This window comes from Eleginops maclovinus, chromosome 7 (assembly GCF_036324505.1).
Source record: "Eleginops maclovinus isolate JMC-PN-2008 ecotype Puerto Natales chromosome 7, JC_Emac_rtc_rv5, whole genome shotgun sequence".
NCBI lineage: Eukaryota > Metazoa > Chordata > Actinopteri > Perciformes > Eleginopidae > Eleginops > Eleginops maclovinus.
Genome location: NC_086355.1, coordinates 6,236,709 through 6,261,723, shown reverse-complemented (window position 1 = coordinate 6,261,723; position 25,015 = coordinate 6,236,709). Strand labels below are relative to the sequence as shown.

The window sequence follows — 25,015 nt, the reverse complement described above, 5'->3', positions numbered from 1 at the left end:
TCTTAAATTAAAAGTATTGTATTGTACTCATTATAAAAATCCCTGGAGAGCAAACACATTGAGTCAGCCCACTTAATCCTGCGGAGAGAACAGGAAATGTTTCTCAAACTTAATTCCCACAGGATAATTGCGAAATCTCTGTTATTAAGGGAAGTGTCCACACTACACACGGAGAATAGGAAAGTGAGAGCGTCTGAAGGTCTTACAATAGTGTATGTTTGCTGGCACATGCACTACAGCATGGATTATATGGATGAAATTCAGCTCTAGTGAAAACCTACCACCAGCCCTGCTGCTTCCACAGCGCAGCCGCTAAACAATGTTGTCAGAATTACAGACTGAGAAAGACGAGACACGGCACAGAACAGCTCCATTGTCGCTGAGACCTGACAGGGCGCTAGTGTGCAGAGAGATCTGATATGATTACATGGTAATACTTTCTCTCTGTCTCTGCTCTGTGTGCAGGACTAACAGCATGAGACAGCTTAGCACCACACGGACATCCAGCCTCCTCTTTGATCTGACTGAGATGGATAACCCTGCGCTGTTAACATAATAACCTAGCCCTACAATTTCAACCTGGCTCAGCAAACATGTAACTAGTCTTGGTGTGTTGCTTTGCAATGTAGTATGTTAATGAACTGTTTAGGGACAAACATAACATCGGATGGTTGATTATATTCTGTCAACAGTTGAAAAACAAGCTGAGCAAATCTCACAAGAGCAGCTGGTCCACCTAAAAGGAGCCTGAGCTGGAGTTTTTCTGACTTCTTTTAAGTTAACCTGCTTTTAAAGGGGCCTTATTATTATTTTTTGGTTGGGGGGGGGGGGTTATATCGTTTTTATGGTCTGCAAAGGCTAAAATCCCAAAGTTCCTTCCAGAGGGAGTTTCTCTCTGACACATAAACATGTAAACATGTCACAGTAGAGACACAAAGTACAAATATTAACCTGAAAATGTGTATTATATGTCCTCTTTAAAGTATGTAGACTATAACTGAGAAACAGTTTACTTTGTTTAGAAAAAAAGATAGGTAATATATTTTCCACTGACATATTTCCATAGTTATTAAATCCTTCCTTTATTCTAAACTGATGCAGTGTTTTCTCCGCCTGATAGGCATTCACATTCAGGGTATATTATACAAAACTGCATTTCCTTCCCTCCACTGAAGCAACATGCCACGCCCCCCCACCAACATAGGGCTGCTTTTCTGAATAAACCCTCACAGTTTACCCTCAGTACTTTCTGTAGCATCTGTAGCATTTGTGTCCTTACCTGCAGCTGCAGTGCATTCACAAAGAAGTCCCGAGGCTTTTACATTTTTGATGAGTGTCTCTCACCTGACACGTCCCGCATTCTGGATCAATGTGTTCCCCAAAATAACATATTTTTAATGATTTCCTGCTATTTTGAAGGGTTTGATTCTCAATTGGCTTGTAAACATATTTTCCCAGCATGCTGATTGTGTTAGTGCTGCTTAACTGTGAAGGAATTAAGTTAGGTTACAACTGTATCCGAGATGCTGTAAGAGCCCCTTGGTGTTTTTGACTTTAAGGGCTGGGAAAGCACTATATAAATGTCAGTGTTTATTATTATTATTTGTATTTCTCAAGGTCAAATGTTGGCTCATCTTAGTGAAGTGTCTCAAAGTACACCAGTATCTCTGCATATAGAAATGATTCTACGAGTAAACCCATCTCCCAGCCTCTCAAACATTGGGACAAAGCCCGGCTAATCATGTCTGATGATTCAGGGCTCATGAAATGTGTATGAGGACTGATTAATGCTCAATTTTGCCATTTGATACATCTCGTTAATATTTAAAAGCAGAACACCAGCAGTTCATTTATTTTTGAACATCAAGGCTGAGAAGATATAATGTCTTCATCTGTTTGCTCTGAAATCTGCATGCCGCTGCGTGCCTGGGAGTCGATTCAGTCGCTGAATGGAGCAATACGATAGGCCTCTTCTAATCCATTTGTGCCCTTTCTCTCTCTCTCTCTCACACACACATACACACTCACATGGCTGCTTTATTTATGAGATGTATTGCTCAGAGTGCCACAGGGTTCTCCTGAGAATTCATGACTGCACACAAACAGTATTTGGCCTGTGGAGTCTCTTCTTTCATGCTTTCTCTCACACACACAATCCTATACACTTGCTGCAGGACATATATTTGCCTTATCTGCTGTTTTGGCTTGGCAGAACTACAGTTGTTTGTCATGTCAGAAAAAGTCCTTCCTGTGCTCAGGCCATTCTAAAATCACTGCGGCCGCATTCAAGTGTGTCATAAAACATCAAGCTAAGAAAATCCTTTAGTAGGATAACCATAATAGAAACAGGAGTGCTCGGAGGACGAGTATTTAAAATGTTTATCAGCCGAAGCACTGACCCGAGCAGTACACGAGAAAACATCATAGATTATCTTTTTTTGGTCCCTTGCTTACGGGCAAAAAAAAAGCAACCTGTGTTGTTCATGTGATTCAGCGATGTTCTTGTTCAAAGTAGGTAGCACAGAGCCAGGTGGGACATTCCTGATCGCAATACCTCTAGGTACTACAGAGTCACAAAGGTCTTAAAGCTTTTTACAGATGGGACCCTTACAGAAGCTACAATTTAGTTTTTTTACAATAACTTTTTATCTAAAGACAACCTGGACATAATGTGACAACTTTTCATCTCTTGTAGTGATAAAGCTACAGAGGATTATCACCCAAATCCCCAGCCCCCCCTGACTTTACGGAGCTTTATAACTAACAAGTTTAGTGCTGGCCTACAGCTTTACTGTTTGCTTCATTCTCACTGCTCTCATAGCTCTTATTTCAGGCTGTAACAGGCTGCTGTTTTCAGAAATACAAGCTCTAAAACCCCTCTGTACACTACCTGACCAACACCAAACAGCAGACACACACCGTTAGCAACTAGCTGGTGAGCATAGCATGATAATTTAGCTGCAAAAGAGATGGATATTTCCCTCGGGAGTTGGAATCAGGTGGCCGTAATCACGACTCAAAATGAATACCTGAGTGCTTTCTAACCGCTGCACGTTCAAATGAGAAATGCTAGACCCTTCCTCTTTAGAAAAGCTTTTCTGTTTCTGAAATGGCTGAATTTTAAGGGCAGTAGAAAGTAAAGAATCTCAGTCTTCATGTGTTTCTTCTTTGGTGGGTACCAATACGTTTACTCTTAACCTTCCCTCTGCTAGCAGAGGTGAACTTCTTCTTCAGAGGTTTGGCAAAGAGTGGAGGCAGCCAGAGATGTTTTGCAGTGTGTTGTTTGGCTGATGTTGAAACATGGCTCACAAGAACTAACATGGATGAGATTCATATAGATGGAAATAAGATGTAGCTTTTACATATGCCATTTCTGTTTCAACATCTCCCCCGGGGCTCAGACATCAACACGAGGTTATGTAACGGGGACAAACAAATGTGCAGGATACGGAGCAGGATACCAGGAACGACTCTCTGCTCCTCAGAAAGAGTTCCCATGTGTCTTGGAAACCCTGGATAAATTTAGACCGTGTTTTCAGTCAGTCGTGGAAAGTAACAGTCTCTGATGGAAAATAAATAGCATCGCAAAAATGTCCCAGGAGTAGACCCTGTCTTTTTTCTAAAAGTGTTTTAATAATTCTCATCATCTCCATTTGTGGACTGTTTGATCTCCTTGTGACAGTTAAAGACAGATCATGTTTGGTTTTTACTGATGTTTTTTAAAACACTAATTGAATCAAATTTAGTTTTTCATCTTCAGAAAACGGGATGATTAAATGAAAACACACATTTACTGAACCATGAAGAAGCGGTTCCCCTTCTGCAACAGCTTCATTTTGATAAGAGGTTTGAACAACTTATGCTAACAATTCTTTCTTATAGAGGCTTTCTTTCATAAAATTGACATAACGTAGTTCCAGATTCTCAAATGTGAGGATTTGATACTTTGTCATATTTCCATATAAGTTGGAAGTCATTTTTAGTTTTTGTCGATAATTGGAAAAGACCACGGGCATTTCTCTCTATTTTCAAACATTTCATCGATAAAACAATTACTCAACTGATAAAGAGAACAGTGGTAAGATTAACCACTAAACATAACAAGAACTTTCTTGTTCCTGTTCTGTCACCATGTTTTTTTATACCTCTGCCTTCATCCTGTTCTCACTTTTAGTACGTTTTCTTTTTGCCATTTTTCTCGCTTTTGGGAGGTGTGAGAAAAAACTGAACCTAAAAAAAGATTGTACCCCTTCAAAATCAGGGTAAGGATATGGATTCATGGCGAATCACAACCTTTTTTCTTAATTGGGACACAGACTTTTGAGATCCAACCACAGTCTACTCAAAAGTTGAGTAAGTAAACCCGAGTAAATGATCCCCATCTGTATCTGTGGAGTCGTGTGAAGCAGTCAACAGGTCTGCATTGCGCTGCTCCCGTCTTTCTGCATTGCTCATGCTACATCAGTCTGTTCTCTCTTGGGAACCTCACCTGATCAAAGAGAATAATTCAGGTCCAAAGCCGAGGGAGGCGTAGAGAGAAACCCGATGGAGCAGAAGGTACAAAGAGAAGGTAAAGCTCAAGCTGGGGAAAAGTCAACGTTGGTTTGTGTTGAAGAAGAGTTTTGGAGGACTATTTTTGTTCTGCCTGAGCTAGATTTAACAACACATTCTTCTGCAATTTTATCCCAAGAGTAGTTTTGAAATTAATCAAGCAGCAAAATGATTTCCTTATACAGCACAGGGTCACCAGTGTTGGTACAGCCTGCATATTCAAAACATAAATCAAAAAGCAGAAAGGGAATTAACTCTTAACATGCAAATTGTGCAGATATCACGACCTCTACAGTATACATGTCTTGTTGAGTTATCCTCCCAAGTTGCCTCATTAGGATAAAATCAGTTCCTATAATTAATTGCTCGCAGGGATCCTCTCAGATGCATAGTGATGTATATTATTACCTGCAGGAAATGTAGAGTTAGTCATTTGGGAGTAAACGCTCTCACTAATGCTTTGTTTTTCTGTCCTTAATTTAATCCGTGCATATTCTGAGAAAAAACCCAAACTGATGCCTGTGGATTATTCAAAGTAACTGGAGCATCTTTTCTGAAAATAGACATTGCTGTTGAGTGCTTTAATGCAATGTTTCACTGTGGTGAGCACCACAAACTACATTTTAAATCCCAAAGCAATGGAACCAAAACCTTTTCTGCATGACTAGATACCACAAAACATAGTCGGGGAATATTTATCTTTTGTGGGTTAAGTCAACTGACCCCTTAAAAATAATCAGGATGACTTTGTTTTTTACGGATTAGGCACCGCCTGTGTCCACTTAAGATGAGGAGCTGTCAGGGCGGTGAAGATGAAGAGCGAGAGTGCTGGGAGACTCGCAGGAGTACAAGACAATTTAGAAGTAAAAACACACACCCACGCTGCTGCGTTCTGCTTCCCTGGATGGGCGTTGGGAACTCATGAACAGAAGCAAACAGTATTATCTTTCTCACAGAGGTCCCCTTGTGTGTTGACAGTTGTAAGTGCATGCGGCCTAGATTGCTTTAATCCACAGCGAGAAGACAAGAAGTCGTGTGTAGTGCTTTTATTGTTCGGTTGCATGTGTAGTTCAACAGTTTGTTCTACAGTGAAGCTCTTCAGTGGACTGGAGACTTTATGTTGGCAGGAGAGGAAGCTGTGGGAAGGGAAAAAGTCATTACATGTTTACATTACTTTCATTCAGCTGACGCTTTTATCCAAAGCGACTTACAGCAAGTGCAAAAAACCTACAGAATCCAACTCCGAACAACAAGGAAACATGCAGATACTCACTTCAAGCAGGTCATGCCATTGTAAGTGCTGGTGAATTTGTTACAAGGCCCAAGCTAACTCTATAAAGTGCTTTTTTTGCCAAGATGCAATCAAAACAGATGTATTCAGAGACAGGGAAAATCTGACACATGGAAGGAAATTTAAGCAGTGATGGTTTGAATCAGACCCTTCAATTGTTAAAAAAAACCAGCTCTACAGACTTACAAGATAGCACTAATACCAAGTCCTCTAGTTTTGGTTTGGGTGGAGTAGCAAATGGCAACTAAACTACATGTCACCTCCTGTTATGACATTATGCTTTAGGCTTAGAAATTATAATCCTGCCCGGACCAATATAATATATAATATGTGTGTTTAAGTAACAATGAAACACATTTTTGAATGAGCCCACGGTATTCTACTTCAAACCCAGTATCCCTTTAACCAATATTATCACTGGTGTGGTAAAGTGAGCAGCAGGGGCCTCATTGCAAAGTAGCATCATTAGCGAAGTGTTTATATTTGCAAGTTATTATCTGTTCCTAATTTCATGTGATCAATTCAGAAGTCTCCTCTGAAATACAAGATGGAAATATGTTGACATTAATAACCTCATTTCCATATCAAAATTGGAGTCTTGTCAGATTCCCTGTAAGTGGTTTGGACAGCTGTAGAGCGGTGCCTGATTAGTCACCGTATCACTGCGGCTCTCTCCATCGCCCTGCTCCTTGCAGATGTATAATGAGTGTAGTCTCGATACTCTTCACTGGCCGGACTCGCACGGTTATTCATTCATGAAGAGCGTCTTTAAATCTGATCACTCCTTACATTCATAGTGTATCTTCTTTCTGCAGAGTGCTCCTGATTGCTTCAGGAGGACTTCATTGACTTTATTGATTACATAGGGGTGTATTAAACGCTGGAATGGAGAGCTTCTGTTGCTGAAGGCATTTTATTTTGTCTTGATTATACAAGCTTCTCGTACTCAACAAAAGTCCCTGAGCCAGTGTGGAAATGTTTCTCAAAATACTCAACTCATGGCACAGAGCGTCTCTTGTTCTCTGCGCAGCCTGCAGCACTTTCTGTGTTGGATGGTCTTGTTAAAATCACCCCCCGCTGCAGGTGAAGAAAAAACTACCAGCTCACTGTTGGGTTTCTCTCCATGTTTTGACAGGACATAGATTTGCTCGTTGAGAGAGAAAACAGTCGGAAAGTCTGAGATATTCGTAAGATGAAGGGTCAGGAAAGTTAATTCGAAACGCATACAGTAGCTCTTCCAGCCACAGCTGAAATGTTGTTATCTGACCTGGAAGTGACCCGTTTATCACACACGTGCTTTATTTCTCTCTGAACTCCCCCTCTCTTTCCCAGACACAAACACAACATCACCGCGGGTTTTTCTCCGTCTCCTGTACTCCAGGGAGAACGCAGCATTGTACATCAAAGCCGTGTTCACTTCATTTTGCCCTGCTGTGCAATACAGCGCTTGCCTTTTGTTGTTGTGCCAGGGGACATGGATTCCAGACTGTCACACACAGAGTTAAAAATAGAGACAGTTCTTCCCTTTTTACTCCTGAAACAAAGATGCAATAATGGATAAACAGACACGAGGAAAATTATGCTAATAGCTGATGGCTTGCAGCAGAGAGAGGTTGTTATAAACTCTACAAGCTGCCCAGGAGAGACGACTCTCTGTGTGTTCAGAGTGCAGGGAGGTGTGCAAAGTGAACAAGCAGCGCCGTGTAGTGGGAGCAGGTAAAGTGGCCATCAAGGAGAAGGGAAATAGACAACCAACAAGTTGTCTATTTAGGGCAGAAGTGAAACGAGGAATAACGTAAGAACTGCAGTGCAGGAGGGAGGTTGTTTATCATCTCTCCATGTGATCATTGCGATGGAATAATAACATCACATTGCCATGATGCACTGCTCTGTGTCCCAAAATAGGCAGAAACTAATTAAAACAGCAACTCGTAGAATGTGATCTCTAACAGATTAGGGACGGTTGATGTTTCTGCAGAAAAAACATCAATACTTACCATCTGCTGCACAGATCATGTGAGATGCAAAGGATTAAATAACAGGGATGCGCACGATTATATCCCACTGTCACTCTGCTGTCAAATACATATCGGCACGTGATTCATGCAATACATAAAGGTGACGCTAACACTCGTGGTGATCTTAACCGAGATAACATTGGTTAAAGAGATCTGTGCGTGCAGAGCCTTTTCTCGCCCTTTGTGTGGATTGAAAGTTGATCCTTTGTGAAGGAATATCGAAAATCGAAGAGGAAGGGGATAAAAGTCAGATGTCAGTGAAAACGGGACCACCCAGCGACTGTTGTCATGGATAGTCCCTTAACAATGTTGGCTTCCCCCAGGAGAGGAGGGCTGAAGCAGTGACAGAAAATGAAAGTGACATGTGAAAAATTGCTTGTAAAGAGCAGTGGGGGGAGGAAAGGCCAGCTAAAGGAAGGAGGGGATTCCACATTTCTGTCATCGTCCGTTTAGGCAAGTTAGGATTTAAGGCATCTGTCTCTGGAAGTGTGAGAAAGTGCTTGGCCGACATGAGTGAGCTCTTAATACAGGCGGCATTTCAGATGGACAAACACTCAACCAATGCAAGAGGGCAGCGAAAAATCATTTAACTTATTGATTTCATCGTCTTTTTTTCTTGTTCTTTTTCTATCGTTGGCCTATAGCATATCAGGAGATAGTAGAAAACACCCTTCACAATTAGTCTAATATAACGTCTTCAGATTATTTGTTTTGTTCGGACAACAGTTAAAAGTTCAGTTCAGAAATCTCCTTTTAGAAATGACACACACAAGCATTCAGAAGTTTAATTTGGCTGCTAACATTTGGTGCACTAAAGCTTGGTATTTTTTTAGATTTTTGCTGTAAAACGTTCCTTTTTTCATTGCTTTGTAGATTGTAAACCAGACTTTCTACCCAAAAAAATAGACAATCTTTCTCAACTGTTAAATGTTTTCCTAAGGCAAGCACCTGTACAAGCTATTCAACAAAATGCAGTCGTAAAACATGTATTTTGTTGGCTATAAAATGTTGTAACGTGAGCACAGAATAACTAAACCGGATGAGGACTAATAAAAGCTTTCAGCACTTGAATTTTGAGGTTTGATTACAACTTATTTTACTAAAAGCTTCCTTTTCAATGAGAACAGATCAATACCCTTACTAACGTCCGCACATTAGAGGCTTTTAATATGAGTAATTTGCCGGCTATAATTTGGTTCTTCTGAGAAGTACTGTCCTCTGTGGAGCCGAAGCCTTCTGTGCGCTGAGTGTTGGGATGCAGCTCAGACTCCAGGGAACAATCAGGAGGGTTTCTGCCAGAGCAGCAAGAATCTCACTGAGACTGAAATAAAACTCCAGCTAAAGTCTGAAGTGTTGAGATGCACATGGAGCAAACAGAAGTATATACAGTAGGTCTGCTACCAACATATATTTTCGTTATGCATTAATCTCCCAGTTGTTGACATGATTGATCGTCTGTAAAAAGCCCCGTAACGGATGTCTCTCGGTTTATCAAAGTCCATGGTCATGTCTTTAAATGTCTTGTTTTGTCTGTCCTAAAAACAAAGGAATTGATATTAAAAAACACAATCATGATTTGGGAGACTTTAAAACCGCATTATCGGCCATGTTTTGCCCAAAAAGACTAATGATCGCTTAACTAGAAAAACAATCAATTTGTCAATTTATTGTTGCATCTCAAATGTGCAGCTGGATTTGAAGAGCACAGTCACGTGTACACACATTGTACAGTTTTGCAATAGTTAACTTTGATTATGCGGCTTCACATGTGCAGCTATCAGTTGTGGTGGTGATGTCCGCCCTGCCTCTATCTGTGCGGTCTCGGTGCTCCTTCATCTCAGACCTATTTTTAGCCGACAGCGGGGAAACTCTGGGTGTTGTGCTTGAGACGTCCTTGTCTGGTTTTTGGGGCTTTTTTTTGATGGCATCCCCCGAAGCTAAAGATGAGCAACCACCAACCTCATCGCAGTGAGGCAGATGAGCTCATATACCACACTCTCAGTTGCAGGAGTGTGTGAAAGCACATGTAACGTATGTGTGTGAGAGACGGCTGTAAACCAATGCCTGTTTTTACAATATTGCTGTCACCCTATGTGCTTTGTTTGTAAAGGGAAAGTCTGGCAGCAGCAGCCAAACATGTGGAATAAAATGGTCAACTGTGTGTTAAAAGGCACTTCATCCACCTCCTCCACTAGGACTTGAACTATATCTACATTTTAGCAAAATTGCAACATGGACTAATGCATTATCCAAATCCAAGTAAGTGCATTATTTGGCAAAGGCAAAATATGTAAAAGTGAATGATGGGAATCACCAGAGTCCTCACCATACTATCACGATACTTAAGCCACGATACGATATATTGCGATATGGCGCATTTCTGTATCGATTATTTCCCCCAGCCCTAATAACCAGTGACATAAAGACAAAGAAACCAGCAGTAAAACAGAATTGATAACATGTTGTTGTTATTTATGTCAGCTCAGTTTCAGCAGTCCCCCACATCTGTACACAAAGCTGCCTCTCATCCGCTTTTACTCCGCAGCAGATACTGTACGTAGGTTTTTAGTTTATCCAGATTTAATGTAAATAATGTTCAATTTCTGAACATATCTTCTGTGTGCGACTGTCTCTGTAAAAAAATAAATAAATAAGAACATCTCTAAAAAAGTCAACATTCTGAGAATTCCTTGTTCGTTACAAAAAGAAAAAAATCCACGATGATCATTTTTATATATTTTCAGTCAAACAACTCATTCAAAATCGTGCCCTATTCTTGTGTTGTAGTTTTAATGATAGAGATGCATTCCTCTGCAAAAGAAGACCTCTCTAAATGCGAGCCCTGTCCTCAGTAGCTGCAGCAGAGGGAGAGGCTTCTTCATGTTTCAATCTGTGCAGTCCACTCCGAGTGCTTGAGACACTGATTGCCAGAAGAGAGTGAAGCAGTCCTCCTTCCTGTGAGGAGCAGCTACTGCAAACAGAGTGGAGGAGGGGAGGTGGAAATCTACCCCCCCCCCCCCCCCCCACTGGGTGAATTGCCTCTGCCCTGAATGCCAAACACAGAAAGCGTATTTCTTTAAACATCCCCTCTTTTTTATAATCCTCTTTTACTTTCCCTTTCTCTTTGTGTGCTGTTGAAAGAGCTCAGAGCGTTTCCCCCCTCGGTTGTGAAGTGCCGCTGAAACCCAGCTCAGCAGTCTGTCGCTCCTCTTTCCTCTTTTAACTCCCAGTAGAGGAATGGGGGGTCAGGAGGACCATGGGCTCTCAGGCTTTTCTCTTTTTTTATCAACCATGTCCCTCCCAAAGCTGTTTGTTTTCCTTTGTGTGTGTTTTTACGCTCACAAAAAATAGTTTTATGTTCACCCATCTGTCTATGTGATATAAATCAAGGGAACCAAGTTAGTGGCTCTGATTAAAGAAACAAACGCATTATGAAATGTTCTTTTTACCCACTGTTGAAAGAACAAAAACAAGAGCTTTAAGTGATTTCATCGGCATGCCTGGAGTGAGTGCATATTAGCAGGCACCAGAATGGACAATGTTATAGCTGCCACTCTGACATACATAGTGGTCCATAGAGGAGGATGCTTTTGATTCGTAGTGGCATTTACATCATGCTGTCTAATGAGCAAGGTTGTCAAGGAGACAGGGAAATTGGTATAATGGGTTGGAGGGGGGTCGCTATTTATGTTATGCTGTTCATTTACATCGGGTCAAGTGGAAATAAATGACACCAAGCTGGAAAGACTGTTAAAGCGTTTCATTGTGAAGCTTTCACACCTAACCTTCCTGTAGTGTGTTGTAGGTTTGTGTGCATGTAAATGGTCTGCAAAGACTAAAATCCCAAAGTTCCCTCCAGAGGGAGATCCTCAACTCCACACCTGGTTGTCATTATTCTTAAAAACAAATATGACTTATTTCTTTGTGAGTAGAGAAGAAAATGAAACAGTTCAGTTGAGTGTAACACACCCTGCACTTAGTCACCGGTGTTTCCCGTTTGTCTCCGTACGTTGCACCGATGATACAGGATGACCTCACTAAAACTGTCCAATTAATCTTCTACCTGTCGGTTGGCTCCATATGTTGTACGACTTCATGATTACTGCTCTTTTTATAGGAGGTCTAGAAGATCAGGCACCGGGGAAATAAATAAATTGCGAACAACAGGTGTGAAGGTGACCTCAAGCTGCAAAGCCTGGGTTTTAATCTGCATGCAGCAAGAATATTTAAAATCTCTGCTGCATAGGAAAGTAATAAAAGTAGAGAATCCCAAACTAAGCCAGGAAACAATACCACTGACATTTCTGATTTGTATTTCAATATCTCATATGTAGTGACAGTTAAATACCGAGCAGCGTTTTCCCAACAGGCCTCACTGGGGTTTACTCATCTATCCTCACCAGGAGGAATAAAGGCAATAAAAGGAAAGGAAAGTAATAGCCTGGCATAATCCAGCAGCTGAAGCCTGAGGCGGATAGAGGCCGCAGCACGTTCACATTCCTCCCGTCTCCTGGAGGAGCTGACGTCACCGTTCCTCATCTTGTCATAAATCTGTCCCTCTGCTTCCTCTGAAGAATCCCAGCTGCTGCTCTTCTTGTCTCGTCCTGTCTTTTGAACTGACCCCTCCATCGTCAGCAGGAAAATGGAAAGTTGGACTAATTTATCTCATGGCGAACTTGACATAAACATCCCGCGGCGTGTTGCGCAACCCCCCCCCCCCTCCAATCTGCTGTCCCTGTCCCGGCCTGCGCAGAAATCCAGTTTGACAGCTTTAGTGACGGCAAGCAGAGGCACATTCACAGGAGCAGAACACAAGCTGTTGCACTGCATTCTGACTGCTTGTTGCACAGAGAGAGGTTATCGGACTCTCTCATGCAGTGTCACACCCCCCTGTAACTGTAGGAATGTATTCAGCGATGTACTCTGTCTCTGTGGTTGTAGCTTAATTGAAGTGGAATTCAATTTCTTGGGTTGAAAAAACAGCCATTGCTTCATAAACCCCCCCCCCACCACCATCCTTTGCATTTTATACGATGTAGCTAACACAGAAGATATCAATCTTTCCAGCAGTAATGGAATCTTTTATATGGTCTAATTTGTGCAGCAACACTGCTCATGAGTCATAATTCTCTTCTGTGGTTACGCTTTATCTGCGCTCTGCCCTCTCATTAAAGAATAAAATGGAAATGACAATGCGAGTAAGAGAATTTACAATCCCCCTGCATCTTAAATGTCTTCTGCTGTTTTCTGCTCGTGTCTAGCCTGTGGAAAAATCTTTATTTTTGTGCACATGAATATAGATGTGCTCCACCACCTGCTTTCTCTTGCACTTCCCATTATCAAAAGAGGGGTTTTTCATTTTTAAAACAAATGTCTTATCCATCTCCATTATTAAACGGCTCAGTAAAAAGCGTGCGTTATATGTAATTGTGTTATTGAGGATATTAAATCTGTCAGTTTTAGCTCCCGAAGGAGGCTGCTGCCATAAATTCCTGCGTCAAACAAAAGCTCCTGATGGCCTTACACGAGATTAGATCTGAAGAAGACAGTTTTATTTGATTATTCAGACCGTGCAATCACCGACATAAAAGCTTTACAACACGACTATTCATTCTGTGTCTTTAAATGTCCCCTTATCTTCAGATCCTCTTTTCATCTGCATCATTTCTATTTCCTTTTATTTATTCCAGAGATCTTGTTTCCAGCTGCAGACTTTTTACAAGGCTCTGAGCTAAAAATAAATCGATTCTGCAGATAGTTCTCATGCCGTGAGTCGCCTTTTGTTATGGAGGAGGTTTTCCACAGAAACTGAATTACATCTAACTTTCCCGATGGAGTCACGCATGTTTCCAAAGAGACAATCCTCCCCACCGTCCGTCCGTCCTGTAAACGGATGCATGCAACTCCTCTGCAGTTAAGGTCCGGCAAACCAATGTCAAATCACCTCACCTAAGGCCTGTGAAATAGAGCATGTAATCGCTCTCTGTCTGTCTCCAAAGCTGATAGGTGTGTGTGTGTGTGTGTGTGTGTGTGTGTGTGTGTGTGTGTGTGTGTGTGTGTGTGTGTGTGTGTGTGTGTGTGTGTGTGTGTGTGTGTGTGTGTGTGTGTGTGTGTGTGTGTGTGTGTGTGTGTGTGTGTGTGTGTGTGTGTGTGTGTGTGTGTGTGTGAGAGATAGAGAACGTAGAATGGACACATGATTTTCTGTTGTCTGATGCTTTACCAAAGAAGCTTTTTCCGAAGGGGCTGAATGTTCCCTTTCAAAGCAAATGTCGTAAAACCTGTTGGCTTCACCATGTTTTCAAAACTTGGTTATGCTTGGTGTCTTCCTTCAGGGGTGTGTTTTATGAATCAGAAGTTGTATTACCAATTAGGTTTACGCATTTGCTTTGGTATAATGCATACAAATACACAGAAAGCAGAAAACCTAGCAAAAATAGTACTATTATAGCAAGAATGTTAGAAGCAAATTAAAACAAAGACAATAGTAGCACACAATATGTGTTTGTGTGAATCTGTGTGTGTTATGAATATGACTCCTCTATTTCATAACTGTTACACACAGAAGATCATGGGGTCAGCAATGTGAGATAATCTGTTCCCAAAGTGCCAGTTTATTTAGGCAGTGAACACAACCACAAACTTCACACTCATATTTAGGGAGGTTATGCAATTTAACTGTGTGATAAACTGGCAACCTGTCCCCAGTGTGTCCTGTTTGATGCCCACAGTAAGCTCGGATAAGCGGTTTAAAAATCGTGTGTGCATGGATGGATGTGGATTAATGTGTAATGACTTGTCACTTGTCACTGCACTGAACACACACACACACACACACACACACACACACACACACACACACACACACACACACACACACACACACACACACACACACACACACACACACACACACACACACACACACACACACACCTTGAAATCACCCTTTACACTAGAAATAAGTAATATGCAGAGAAATGAATGTGGTATAATACATAGTCATTCAGTCATGGGTCTTGGGCACAATGGCTCCTCAGTTAATTATGAACTGAAGAAGAATTCATTGTGAGTTTGCCTCATTGTTAAATGTATATTACCTAATAAATCCAGTTGGAAACTCATTCGTTAACCTCATTCCTTAATAATCAATTCTTTCTTAATTGATTGAAATTCCCATGAGCCGCCTTTCTGCCCTCTAGTGGTCGTTTGAAATAATGATTACAAATGGCTTTACCCTGTGATAATTCCTCCTGTGTAACTCCTTGCCTCACCACAGTCCTCTTCCTCTCCACAGGAGGACTCCATGAAAGATGACGGAGGAGGTGATTGTTGTAGCCAAGTGGGACTACACGGCCCAGCAGGACCAGGAACTTGACATCCGTAAAAACGAGCGTCTCTACCTGCTGGACGACTCCAAGACCTGGTGGCGAGTCCGCAACGCCGGAAACCAGATGGGCTACGTGCCGTCCAACTACGTTGAGCGCAAGAACAGCCTCAAGAAAGCCTCGCTGGTGAAGAACATCAAAGACACACTGGGTAAGAGGAAATGAACAGGTGTGGATTTTGACCTGTGGAGGAATTTACTGCCTGACTTCTTGAACTCACTACTGAGTATAGCTCGACTGGTCTCCAACCCGCCCAAGTTCTCTGCATTCAATTACTCCCGTCAGGTGACCCCATCAAAACACACCCTTGTTTGCTATCCTGGCTCTAAAATTGAGGAAAAAGCTCCCCATAAAATCGAGTATAGCACTTAAAATGGGTTAGCTTATTGATAGATAATGGACCTGCAGGATTCTTGCTTCTTTCAGTGTGTATCTGAAAGGTTGAATGCTGATTGTATTTAGATTCTGATAAAAGGGTCAGCTAAGAAAAGATATTGCAATGTCAAGGTGGGTTCATGGTAAATTAACTGCATATAGCGCTACCTACTATTTGCGACCGCTCAAGGTGCTTTTAATTTACTAATACGTTTATACATCATAAGGGTACAGCATTCATGTGAGAGGCTGCTATGCAATGTGCCTGTTGCTAACATTCAGACAGAACTTGAGGTTCAGAATCTTGCCCAAGGACACTTCAACATGATGATTTCAGGGGCTGTATATCAAACCGTCGACCCTCCACTTTACCTCCCGAGCCACAGCTGCCCCCGGCATTTAGTTTTAATGTGGAACAATTATTTTCAGTAGAAGTGGAAACTCTTTGCACTGCCTGTAAGAGGAGCTACACTGTGGTTGTTAGCAGTGGTCAGTGTGTGTGTGTGCTTGTGCAGTTTTTGGAGACGTAAAATGATTCCTCGCTGTGTCTGCTGGGATCCTGTGGAGCTGTCTGCTGCTCTCAGCTGTCAGCACACTGTCTCAGTCCACAGTCAGGACTCGAATACATTACATTGTGTATACTGCCTTAGCTGCCAACCTATGGGACCATCTGAGGAAGAATGAAGGGGTATAGCTTGATATCTATATATGGAATTTGGTAGAGCAAAAACTAAATCTGAACTGACTTTTATTAAGGCACTCCAAAAAAATATTGTATAGCCAGCTATAAAAATAATCAGTATAAGGAAATGAGATGCATATTAAACCCATATAACGAGAGGGCTTCCATGATGTCTTTATAAAGGTCCCTCTATAATATAGGACATAAACCTGTCTTTGTTTCAAATATTGTTTTGTGTTAAATCAAATCGAAAAACAGGAATGGCATTCAATGTAAAAAAAAAAAAAGTATTACCTGTTTGATGCATGTTTAAAACAAATAATAAGTCATAAATAATAGTAGTACAAACATAATTATGCAACTTGTCACATAATGACATCTAAATGCTTTGAGTTTTGACCCCTCTGTGTCCATGGTATGCAGTATTGAAAGATAATGCTTGCCGAGGTTAACTTTCTATATTTCTTCACTGATGATCAGATTTTATTTGACAGTTCTTTGTTTTGAATGTGTGAGTAGCTCATTACTACAGTATGTTTCCATAAGGGTTCACTTCTTAAATATAGATTTGTGCTGAAAATAAATCATTCACTCTGGGACTAGAAGTGAAAATATTTGCGTCTCCCAAAGTGGTGCTCGGCTTACAATGTTTGGGAACCAGCGAGTAAAGATGTGCTCTAAACTGGGAAGTGTTTGTAGTTCATGTCAAGAATGAAAGTAGGCTTTAAAAAAAAAGCTAGCCCTAGTTACTTGACGCAGGAAAAGAGCGGGATGGCACAGAAATTCATCTGTTTTGACATTTCTAGCATCAGTTGCCCCTTTTTGTCATCCTAGTAGAAGAAAAGAAAGCAAGACAGAGCTGGGGGGGGTGGATAGAAACACATACGTGAGAAATGTTCAAACTGATTACAGTTCAATGGAGATGTAAATAGTAACAGTGTGGCTCTGAGATGCAGGAAGTGAGCGTAGATGGAGATTTTATGATCGCTGATTCCTCTCAGCTCTGTGGATAGCAGCCCTCGGGGGGGAATCTGCAGTGCTATGTGGGCCGGCATGGCACAGCCTGCCACTGTCACCCTCAGCAGGGATCATTGTGTGCAGACACAACATGCACCCTCCCACTGCCCCACTGTTCCCATCAGCCCCATTCCCTGTCACTGTGTACTTTTTTTTATCACTCGTAGATTGATTAGTGGCGAAATCAGCAGCCTAATGGCGGCGCTGCACTGATGGATTACCTCTCTGTCCCTGACTTGGTTATATATCGACTATAACATTATGGCCTAGTTCCATTTCACACTAAGTAGTTTTGTTTCAGTCGGCAGCTCTTTGGTGTTAAAAGCCTGATCAAATCCAATAAAGGAGAACATTTTCATGATGAGGTGATGAGCAATAGGTGAGATCAGGGACTAATGGAAGGTACTCACACACTTGAATCTGATTGGCTGACAGCGTGATTACTTCATCCCATCTGGATCTGTCTTTTGCTACTCAACTTAGTTCTGTATTGAGGATAGTATGTGATTGCGTTTACCTCTATTTGTTGTCCTTATTTATAGTTCTTTAATGCAGTTGTAACATCCACTTCCATCCAGGCAGAATTGACTCGTAAATGGCTCCATGCTGCTTTGTGCCCCAGTTTCCTTGAACAGAAAATAAAGACAGTAATGGGTGAACGAGAACAGCAAAGGTCTTCCTTGCTGCGGAAAGTGGGCCAGTGCTCTTCAGCCTCACGAAGTGGCAAGTTGCATTTCTGTCCACCTTTAGTTTGTACACGGCAACGATGTGTGAGTGTGCGTCAGCGAATGAGAGGTATTTTAAAAGCACTTCATCCTGTCCGTGGGTCAAAAGGCATTAAATATCTGGCTGCAGCCCTTTTTGCTCTCTAATGAATAGTTATTTTAAGTGTTGAGCAAAAATAGACCCATTTCCTGTTTAAACAAGCTGCGAAAAGAGGCAAAAAAATGTGCTGCTGTGTGAAAGTACAATATGTGATCGACAGTATCTCCTAATATGAGAAATATAGAGAGCCTGGCTGGTGTCAGAGGTCATTTCAGTAAATATTAGTATTTTTTAATAAGAATTACAGATGTTTTAGATTGTTTAGTCGAAGAGAAATACATTATAAACAATCGAATATCCCCTGTGTGATTCCACTGACGCCTTTACAAAGTTTTCAGCCATGCTATCAACATAGGTCTAGAGATGGCAATGTCAGTGTGTCAGTCACTCCACCACTAGTTAGTTAGTTAGTTAGTTAGAGACATTCATTGTTACAGGTCAGTGGTTCAGAGTGAAATGTTTCCTGTTGGAAATCTCAACAACTATCATGTGGATTGCCATTTCATTTGGTGTTATCTCCAACAGCAGGTCAACTTGTGTTTAAGACCAAACTTCCCGTTCACCTCTGCTGCCTCGTGCTAATTTGCGAACATTAGCATGCTAAGGTAGAAAGCGGCTAAAAACCAGCATGTTGGCACCTTCATTGTGATCATGCTGGTATGCTAAAGTGACCATCCGCTAATAGCCGTGACAAATTGCAGTCTGCCAAAACTGTGTGTAGCCTCTTCACCCTTCTGCATGGTCAGCACTAACAGAAGTTGCACCCTTGTTTGCTTTGGAGTCGCAATTCTCTCTCAATGTCTCAGGTTGTTGACAAATCTGTTGCAACACATGGAAAGCCTGCTACAAAACTAGAACAAGCAGGAAAGTTCCACATGACAAATAAACCTTTAACAGCAGCTGTATGTCATGTTTTTGTATTTTCCTTATAGTGTTTGGAAAGAAGTGTTAGGGGAGGGTTACCATAGACCAACAAGCCAGTCATCAACAGGGAGGTGTGCACAGTCAGCATTCCTACCATCTAGTCTTCTTCATCTCCAGTAAAGCAAAACATTTTTCTCTCTAAAATATGAAATGTGAACCTTTTAATATTAACTCTCATGCATAGTTTGTGCCCTCAAATGCTGAACTGTCATTCCATGTGGGCTGCTTGCTTTTAGCCTTTCCAATTCATTTTCATGTGTCTCCCACAGGGCTTTTGGCAGGTTTGACTGGTTTTACACACAGTAATGCATTAAGTATAGACCCGGTGACACTTGAGGAATGCAGAGAAGAGAACAACATGGCTAGGGTTATTTAAAAGGCCACATAGCTCGTCTGTGATTCCCTCAAAGTGCTCCTTTTAAATCAGTGCTAATTCTTCATTCAGAGGCCGGGCTGTGCTTTTACATCACTGCATGGTTTTATATGTCTGCTGGTCCGTGCGGGACAGTGTTGACGCATGTATTAAAGCAATTTCCACAAATACTGCCCTCCAATGTAAGCTTTACAGTGAAGCAATATGCTGCAACGTGTTTTCATCAACTCACTTCCCTCTGAGGTGATGTCCTCTGGGTTTGACAATCCACCCTCCTTCCCTGAGATGAAGCGGTAGGTGAAGGTTGGGACTGAGTGTGTGGGCGGAGGGAATATATCCTGCTGCTTTGCCAACCAGCAGGCCAGTGCCTTGAAGTGGAAATGAGAGAGCAGGAAAGGTGTGTGTGTGTGTGTGTGTGTGTGTGCATAAAAGTATTTTCCCTTTGCTTGAGTGAGTGTATCCCCTGCCTTTGTGTTACTCTTTGTTACCCCACTGCGGCGAAAGTGAATTTAATATAACGTAGAAAACCCCCTGAAGTAGGCCCAAGAGTCTTTGTCTCACAGTCAGGAGATATGGAACACACACACACACACACACACACACACACACACACTGCTATCCATAAACATGATCTGCTTGTTATTCCCGTCTCATCCTCCGTCTTCTTTGCGTTTTTGTCAGCTGTGGCCTCTGATGTGCTTGGTCTACTGTTTGTGTGAGAAACAGCTGCCAAGGGACCCCTCGTCTTCCTTCACACAACTCTCCTCCTCTTCTTCTTCCCTCCGCCAACAAGTTTCATGCTACTCTGAGTGAACCCAGCAGTTTTTCCAACAATGTAAATGTTGTATTCAGCAGTGACATTTCCGTGGCATTTCAGCGCAGCTCTGTGGGGAACTCACTTCAGTTATTAGAAGCTCAACCGTCAAGTGAGCGCTTTAAATGTTGTCAGCCACGCGGTATATCATCGTTATTTTAACATGGATTTAAAGGGGGGACCTTCTTGGGTATGTTCTGCTGAGAGACTTTAGAAACTTAGAGCCTAATTGAAGTGTGCAAAAACATGTTTAAAGACGTCTTTGAAAGAGCACGGAGATGGAGGAGTCAGAGACGGGTTAGACAGCAGCCAGCTTTTATCCTGGATATCTTGTCATTATCAAGCCCATGTTGCCTGCTCCACTTTTCATTCCCTGTCTACACCATCTATTTTCAGCTTTTTGATTGGTATAGATGTGTAGATGGTGTGTACACAGAATCCCAACCAGACAAAGAACTGTTAAGTCTTTGTGTGAAAGGACACGGTGCAGGTGGAGGTCTGTACCTCTGTGTTAATTCTGTTATCTGGAGTATTGATCGGTCTTTCCACCACAGAGGTTTCACATAGGATATTCTGTTTCCTTTATTTCTTAAGTAGTGTGTGTGCTTGTGAGGGCCAATGAGTGCAACTTGCAGCCTCAATTAGTTTCCTTCTGACCTAAACGGACTCCGCTCCCTGTGGAGCTCAGGCCTTTCTCTGATCCTCAGTCATTACAGCCCTTCACCACCAACCGAATGTTTTTCATTTCTACATCTCAAATCGCTGCTTCAATCGATACTTTCATATTTACCATGGATTAAATGAGTGCTCGTGAAAGGGGTTGCTTGTAGGGACAACCCTGAGGAGAATAATCAGCTGAGTCTGCAGCTCCCATTAGCATTTTGGTCTCTTTCAGCTTCTTTTTTTAATATAACACTGCCGAGCTAACTGTTAGGTTTCCCATCATCAAGCAGCTGTTTTCAGTAGAAACCCAAGGAAACAGGTATTAATGTGGAGCATTAAGGAGGTCAAGAAACAATATTACACAAACATAAAAAGCAATCCACATGATAGTTGTTGAGATTTCCAACAGGAAACATTTCACTCTGAACCACTGACCTGTAACAATGAATGTCTCTAACTAACTAACTAACTGGTGGTGGAGTGACTGACACACTGACATTGCCATCTCTAGAGCTATGTTGATAGCATGGCTGAAATAATGACATAAATCTGTAAGATATATAAATAAGTATATGTTTGCTCATGATTTGTCGTATCAGATTGAATTTTTGAGGTGATGATATGTCAATGTTGTGTTAATAGTTATGGTCCGAAAATCAATTAGTCCATGTTACAATTTACAATATAACTTAAAAAATTGAGAAGAAAAAATAAGTGTAAATCAGTTAATACAGAAAAAATTAAAAGTAAAAATGTATTCTAAAAACAAAAAAGGATTTAAAAATATATAATAAATATAAAATATCAGAAAAGGTGGAAATAAAATATTAAGGCATAAAATCTGAATCTGGTTATCAATCTGTATGACCATTATCTTCTTATTTCTGTTTGTGCTGCAGGTTTGGGTAAAACTAAGAGGAAGACGAGCGCCCGAGATGCTTCCCCGACGCCGAGCTCAGACACAGAGTTCCCCTCTAACGGCAGTGGGGGGGGCGGAGGAGGAGGAGGAGCTGCTGAACGCATCTACGACCTCAACATACCCGCCGTGGTCAAGTTCGCCTACGCAGCGGAGCGGGAGGACGAGCTGACCCTGATGAAGGGCTCCACGGTGGTGGTGATGGAGAAGTGCAGCGACGGCTGGTGGCGGGGCAGCCAGGAGGGCCGGGTGGGCTGGTTTCCCTCAAACTACGTCCTGGAGGAGATGGGTGGGGCGGACGACCGGGAGGAGGGAGACTTCTCGCAGAGTTACCAGGGGCGCGGGACTTTGCTGGCCAACGGGCGAGCGGGCGGAGGAGGCGCTGCGGTGCTCCATCTGGTGCAAACACTCTACCCCTTCAGCTCTGTGACGGAGGAGGAGCTGAACTTTGAGAAGGGAGAGGTGATGGAGGTGGTGGAGAAGCCGGAGAATGACCCCGAGTGGTGGAGGTGTAAGAACTCGCGTGGCATGGTGGGCCTGGTGCCTAAGAACTATGTGGTGGTGCTGGACGAGCGGCCCGACCTGCCCCCCTCCTATGTCCAGCTCCCCGCAGAAGCGCTCCGTGGCACCGGCCAGCTCGGGGAGGTTCGCCGGGCGGGACTGGTACTACGGCAACGTCACACGATACCAAGCCGAGACCATCCTCAACGAGAGGGGGGAGGAGGGGGACTTCCTCGTGCGAGACAGCGAGTCATCGGTGAGTCTGAGGGTGATGTCATGGTGGAGTGGCATCAAGAAGGCAGAAAGAAAAGGTCTTTTTATACATTTAAGTGGAAGGGGAAGCTCAGTAGAAATATTTCTGCATTACCATAAACAAGAGCCAACTTAATTAATTTATGGATTTAAAAAAGGGAAGACTATGACACATTTATCAAGGGACTCTCACTTACGAGTCACCTTTTAGAGAATCTTTTAAGTGATACAATTATTATTCGTAAGTCAGTCAGACACACAAATGACAGCTACATCTAGTTGACATAATATGGTTAAAACCTTAAGATAACCACCAGCACATAACATGTAAAATAACAGAACTTCTATTGAATGTAATAAATCAGAAAGTGGACCAGGGAGGAAAACTAGCAGCCGGTTGATGATGATTAAAGACTTTTAGAAAGGAGAAGTTCAAAATGTTGTATCACGGTGACAATGCAGATAAAGGAATTCAAATCAGAGTACACACATTTAGGTGAACGCCGCAGCAGCTCTTTATAATGAGAACTACCCTTTATTAAATATACACGTTGGACAGACATTATCATGACCCGTGTTGAATTGTTGAGTCATTAAAGACACGTCAGAGAGGTGAGCAGAGTTGTAATTCACTTAAAAGATCCCTTAGGACTATCATGACTGGTATCTGCGGTATTGAAATCTTCAGCAGCCTACCAACTTGTTTTTCTGTAGACGAAGAAGTTGTTGTTTACATAGCTCATGAGGAAATAATGCAGCTGATGTAAGGACAGCAGGAGGATTTTCAGGTTCTGTTTTCATGTTGGCTAAACAGGAGGACTTAAACTCAACAGGAGACCTTTAAATGACTGCTGGAGCTTTATTAATATATATATATATTTAATAGATGTTTCCTTAAGAAGCTGGTATTTTACATTTTGGAGTGGCAGTAGTGAAGTTTACAGTTTGATAGTTTCCAAATGTGGTAACACACCGCCACCTGCTGGATTAAAGCAGTCTGTTTAAATTGCATTTAGTCTTCTGTCCCTTTTTAACATCTGTGTGTTAGATTTAGCATTTTTTCCTTCAAAAACAATGCTTCCTCTCTCAGATTTCCAACCACCTCAACAACTGTCCCCCTCTTTTATTTATTTTTTCCAGCCCAACGACTTCTCCGTGTCTCTGAAGGCGTCCGGTAAGAATAAGCACTTTAAGGTGCAGCAGACGGAGGGCGTGTTCTGTATCGGCCAGCGCAAGTTCAGCTCCATCGACGAGCTGGTGGAGCACTACAAGAAAGCCCCCATCTTCACCAGCGAACACGGAGACAAGCTGTACCTGGTCAAAGCGCTGCTGTGATTCACACACCCTCCCACCTACACTGGATCTCGCACACACACACAAATACACACACACACACACACACACACACACACACACACACACACACACACACACACACACACACACACACACACACACAACATGATACTAATGCCACCCCCTAACTGTCTTAACTCAAGCCTTAGCTCTGGTCCCTCTCGCTGTTCCAGTGTCATCTGTCGCCCCCTCCTGGTGATCAGGTGAACTGTATAGCTCTACGACGCAGCCTTTAACAACAAATGTAGGAGCGCTGTGTCAGCAAACTCACCCTAACACATCCTGTATTCACGGCACAGTGCTTAATGAGCCTCTGTCTCCGGGATGTGAACATGTGCAGTGACCACATCTGCTGCTAACTGAACGCCTGAGGCCTTGTTTGGTCGAGCTCTCCAGCTGATGTCGTACATAATGTCCATTTAATGCCACGCACATTGTAGGTTACACCATTGCTCTTAATCCACACAGGAAGTAGAATCATTTCACAGAGGAGTCCGGACTCTGACGGACCTTATTGCTGCCCATTGTTTTATTTTCTTGCTTTATTTTAAAACTCATTCTTCAGTTTTTCTTTTAAAGATAATTTAAAACTCCTCTGCAGAGGTTGAACTACACAATGACTTCACAAAGTGACCAGAATCACTCTCTTGCCTTTTTTCTCCTAATTTCCATCATTCCCCTACATGACTTCTCTCCCCTTTTGTGATTTTTTTTTTTTTTTTACTTCCGTCTCCACAAACCAAGTCATTATTAGTGATGTTGTTGAACCTGGATACAACACTTCCTGTAATATTTGTAAAAGGCAGCGGGTGGTGCGTTATTGCAATAGGAGACCTCTGATTTCCTGTAGAGTTTGAATGTTTATCAATGTAACCAAATGTGCCACCCTGTACCCGTAGTACTGACTCCAGGTCTGCACTCACCGCTCATCCATAGCTCTGTGCCCATGCTTTATATCGTGTCACGATGAACAAGGTCCTGTTCTCCGGTATGCGTCTATAGATACAGTAGGATACTGACTGAACTGAATAACTAAGAAATAATCATCATTTTTGGTAAGACTTTTGAGTAA

General features: G+C 42.2%; 1 protein-coding gene across 1 annotated transcript in view; it reads left to right on the top strand.

Annotated features, from left to right (window-relative positions):
- LOC134867692 (cytoplasmic protein NCK2-like) overlaps positions 1 to 24,040 on the top strand; it is a 31,417-nt gene extending 7,377 nt beyond the window's left edge. Inside the window, 4 exon segments of the mRNA XM_063888445.1 lie at positions 15,155 to 15,396; positions 21,818 to 22,407; positions 22,409 to 22,591; positions 23,728 to 24,040. Coding sequence (XP_063744515.1) covers positions 15,171 to 15,396; positions 21,818 to 22,407; positions 22,409 to 22,591; positions 23,728 to 23,922 — 1,194 coding nt within the window. The 5' untranslated portion in view covers positions 15,155 to 15,170 and the 3' untranslated portion in view covers positions 23,923 to 24,040.
- The last annotated feature ends 975 nt before the right edge of the window (positions 24,041 to 25,015 follow it).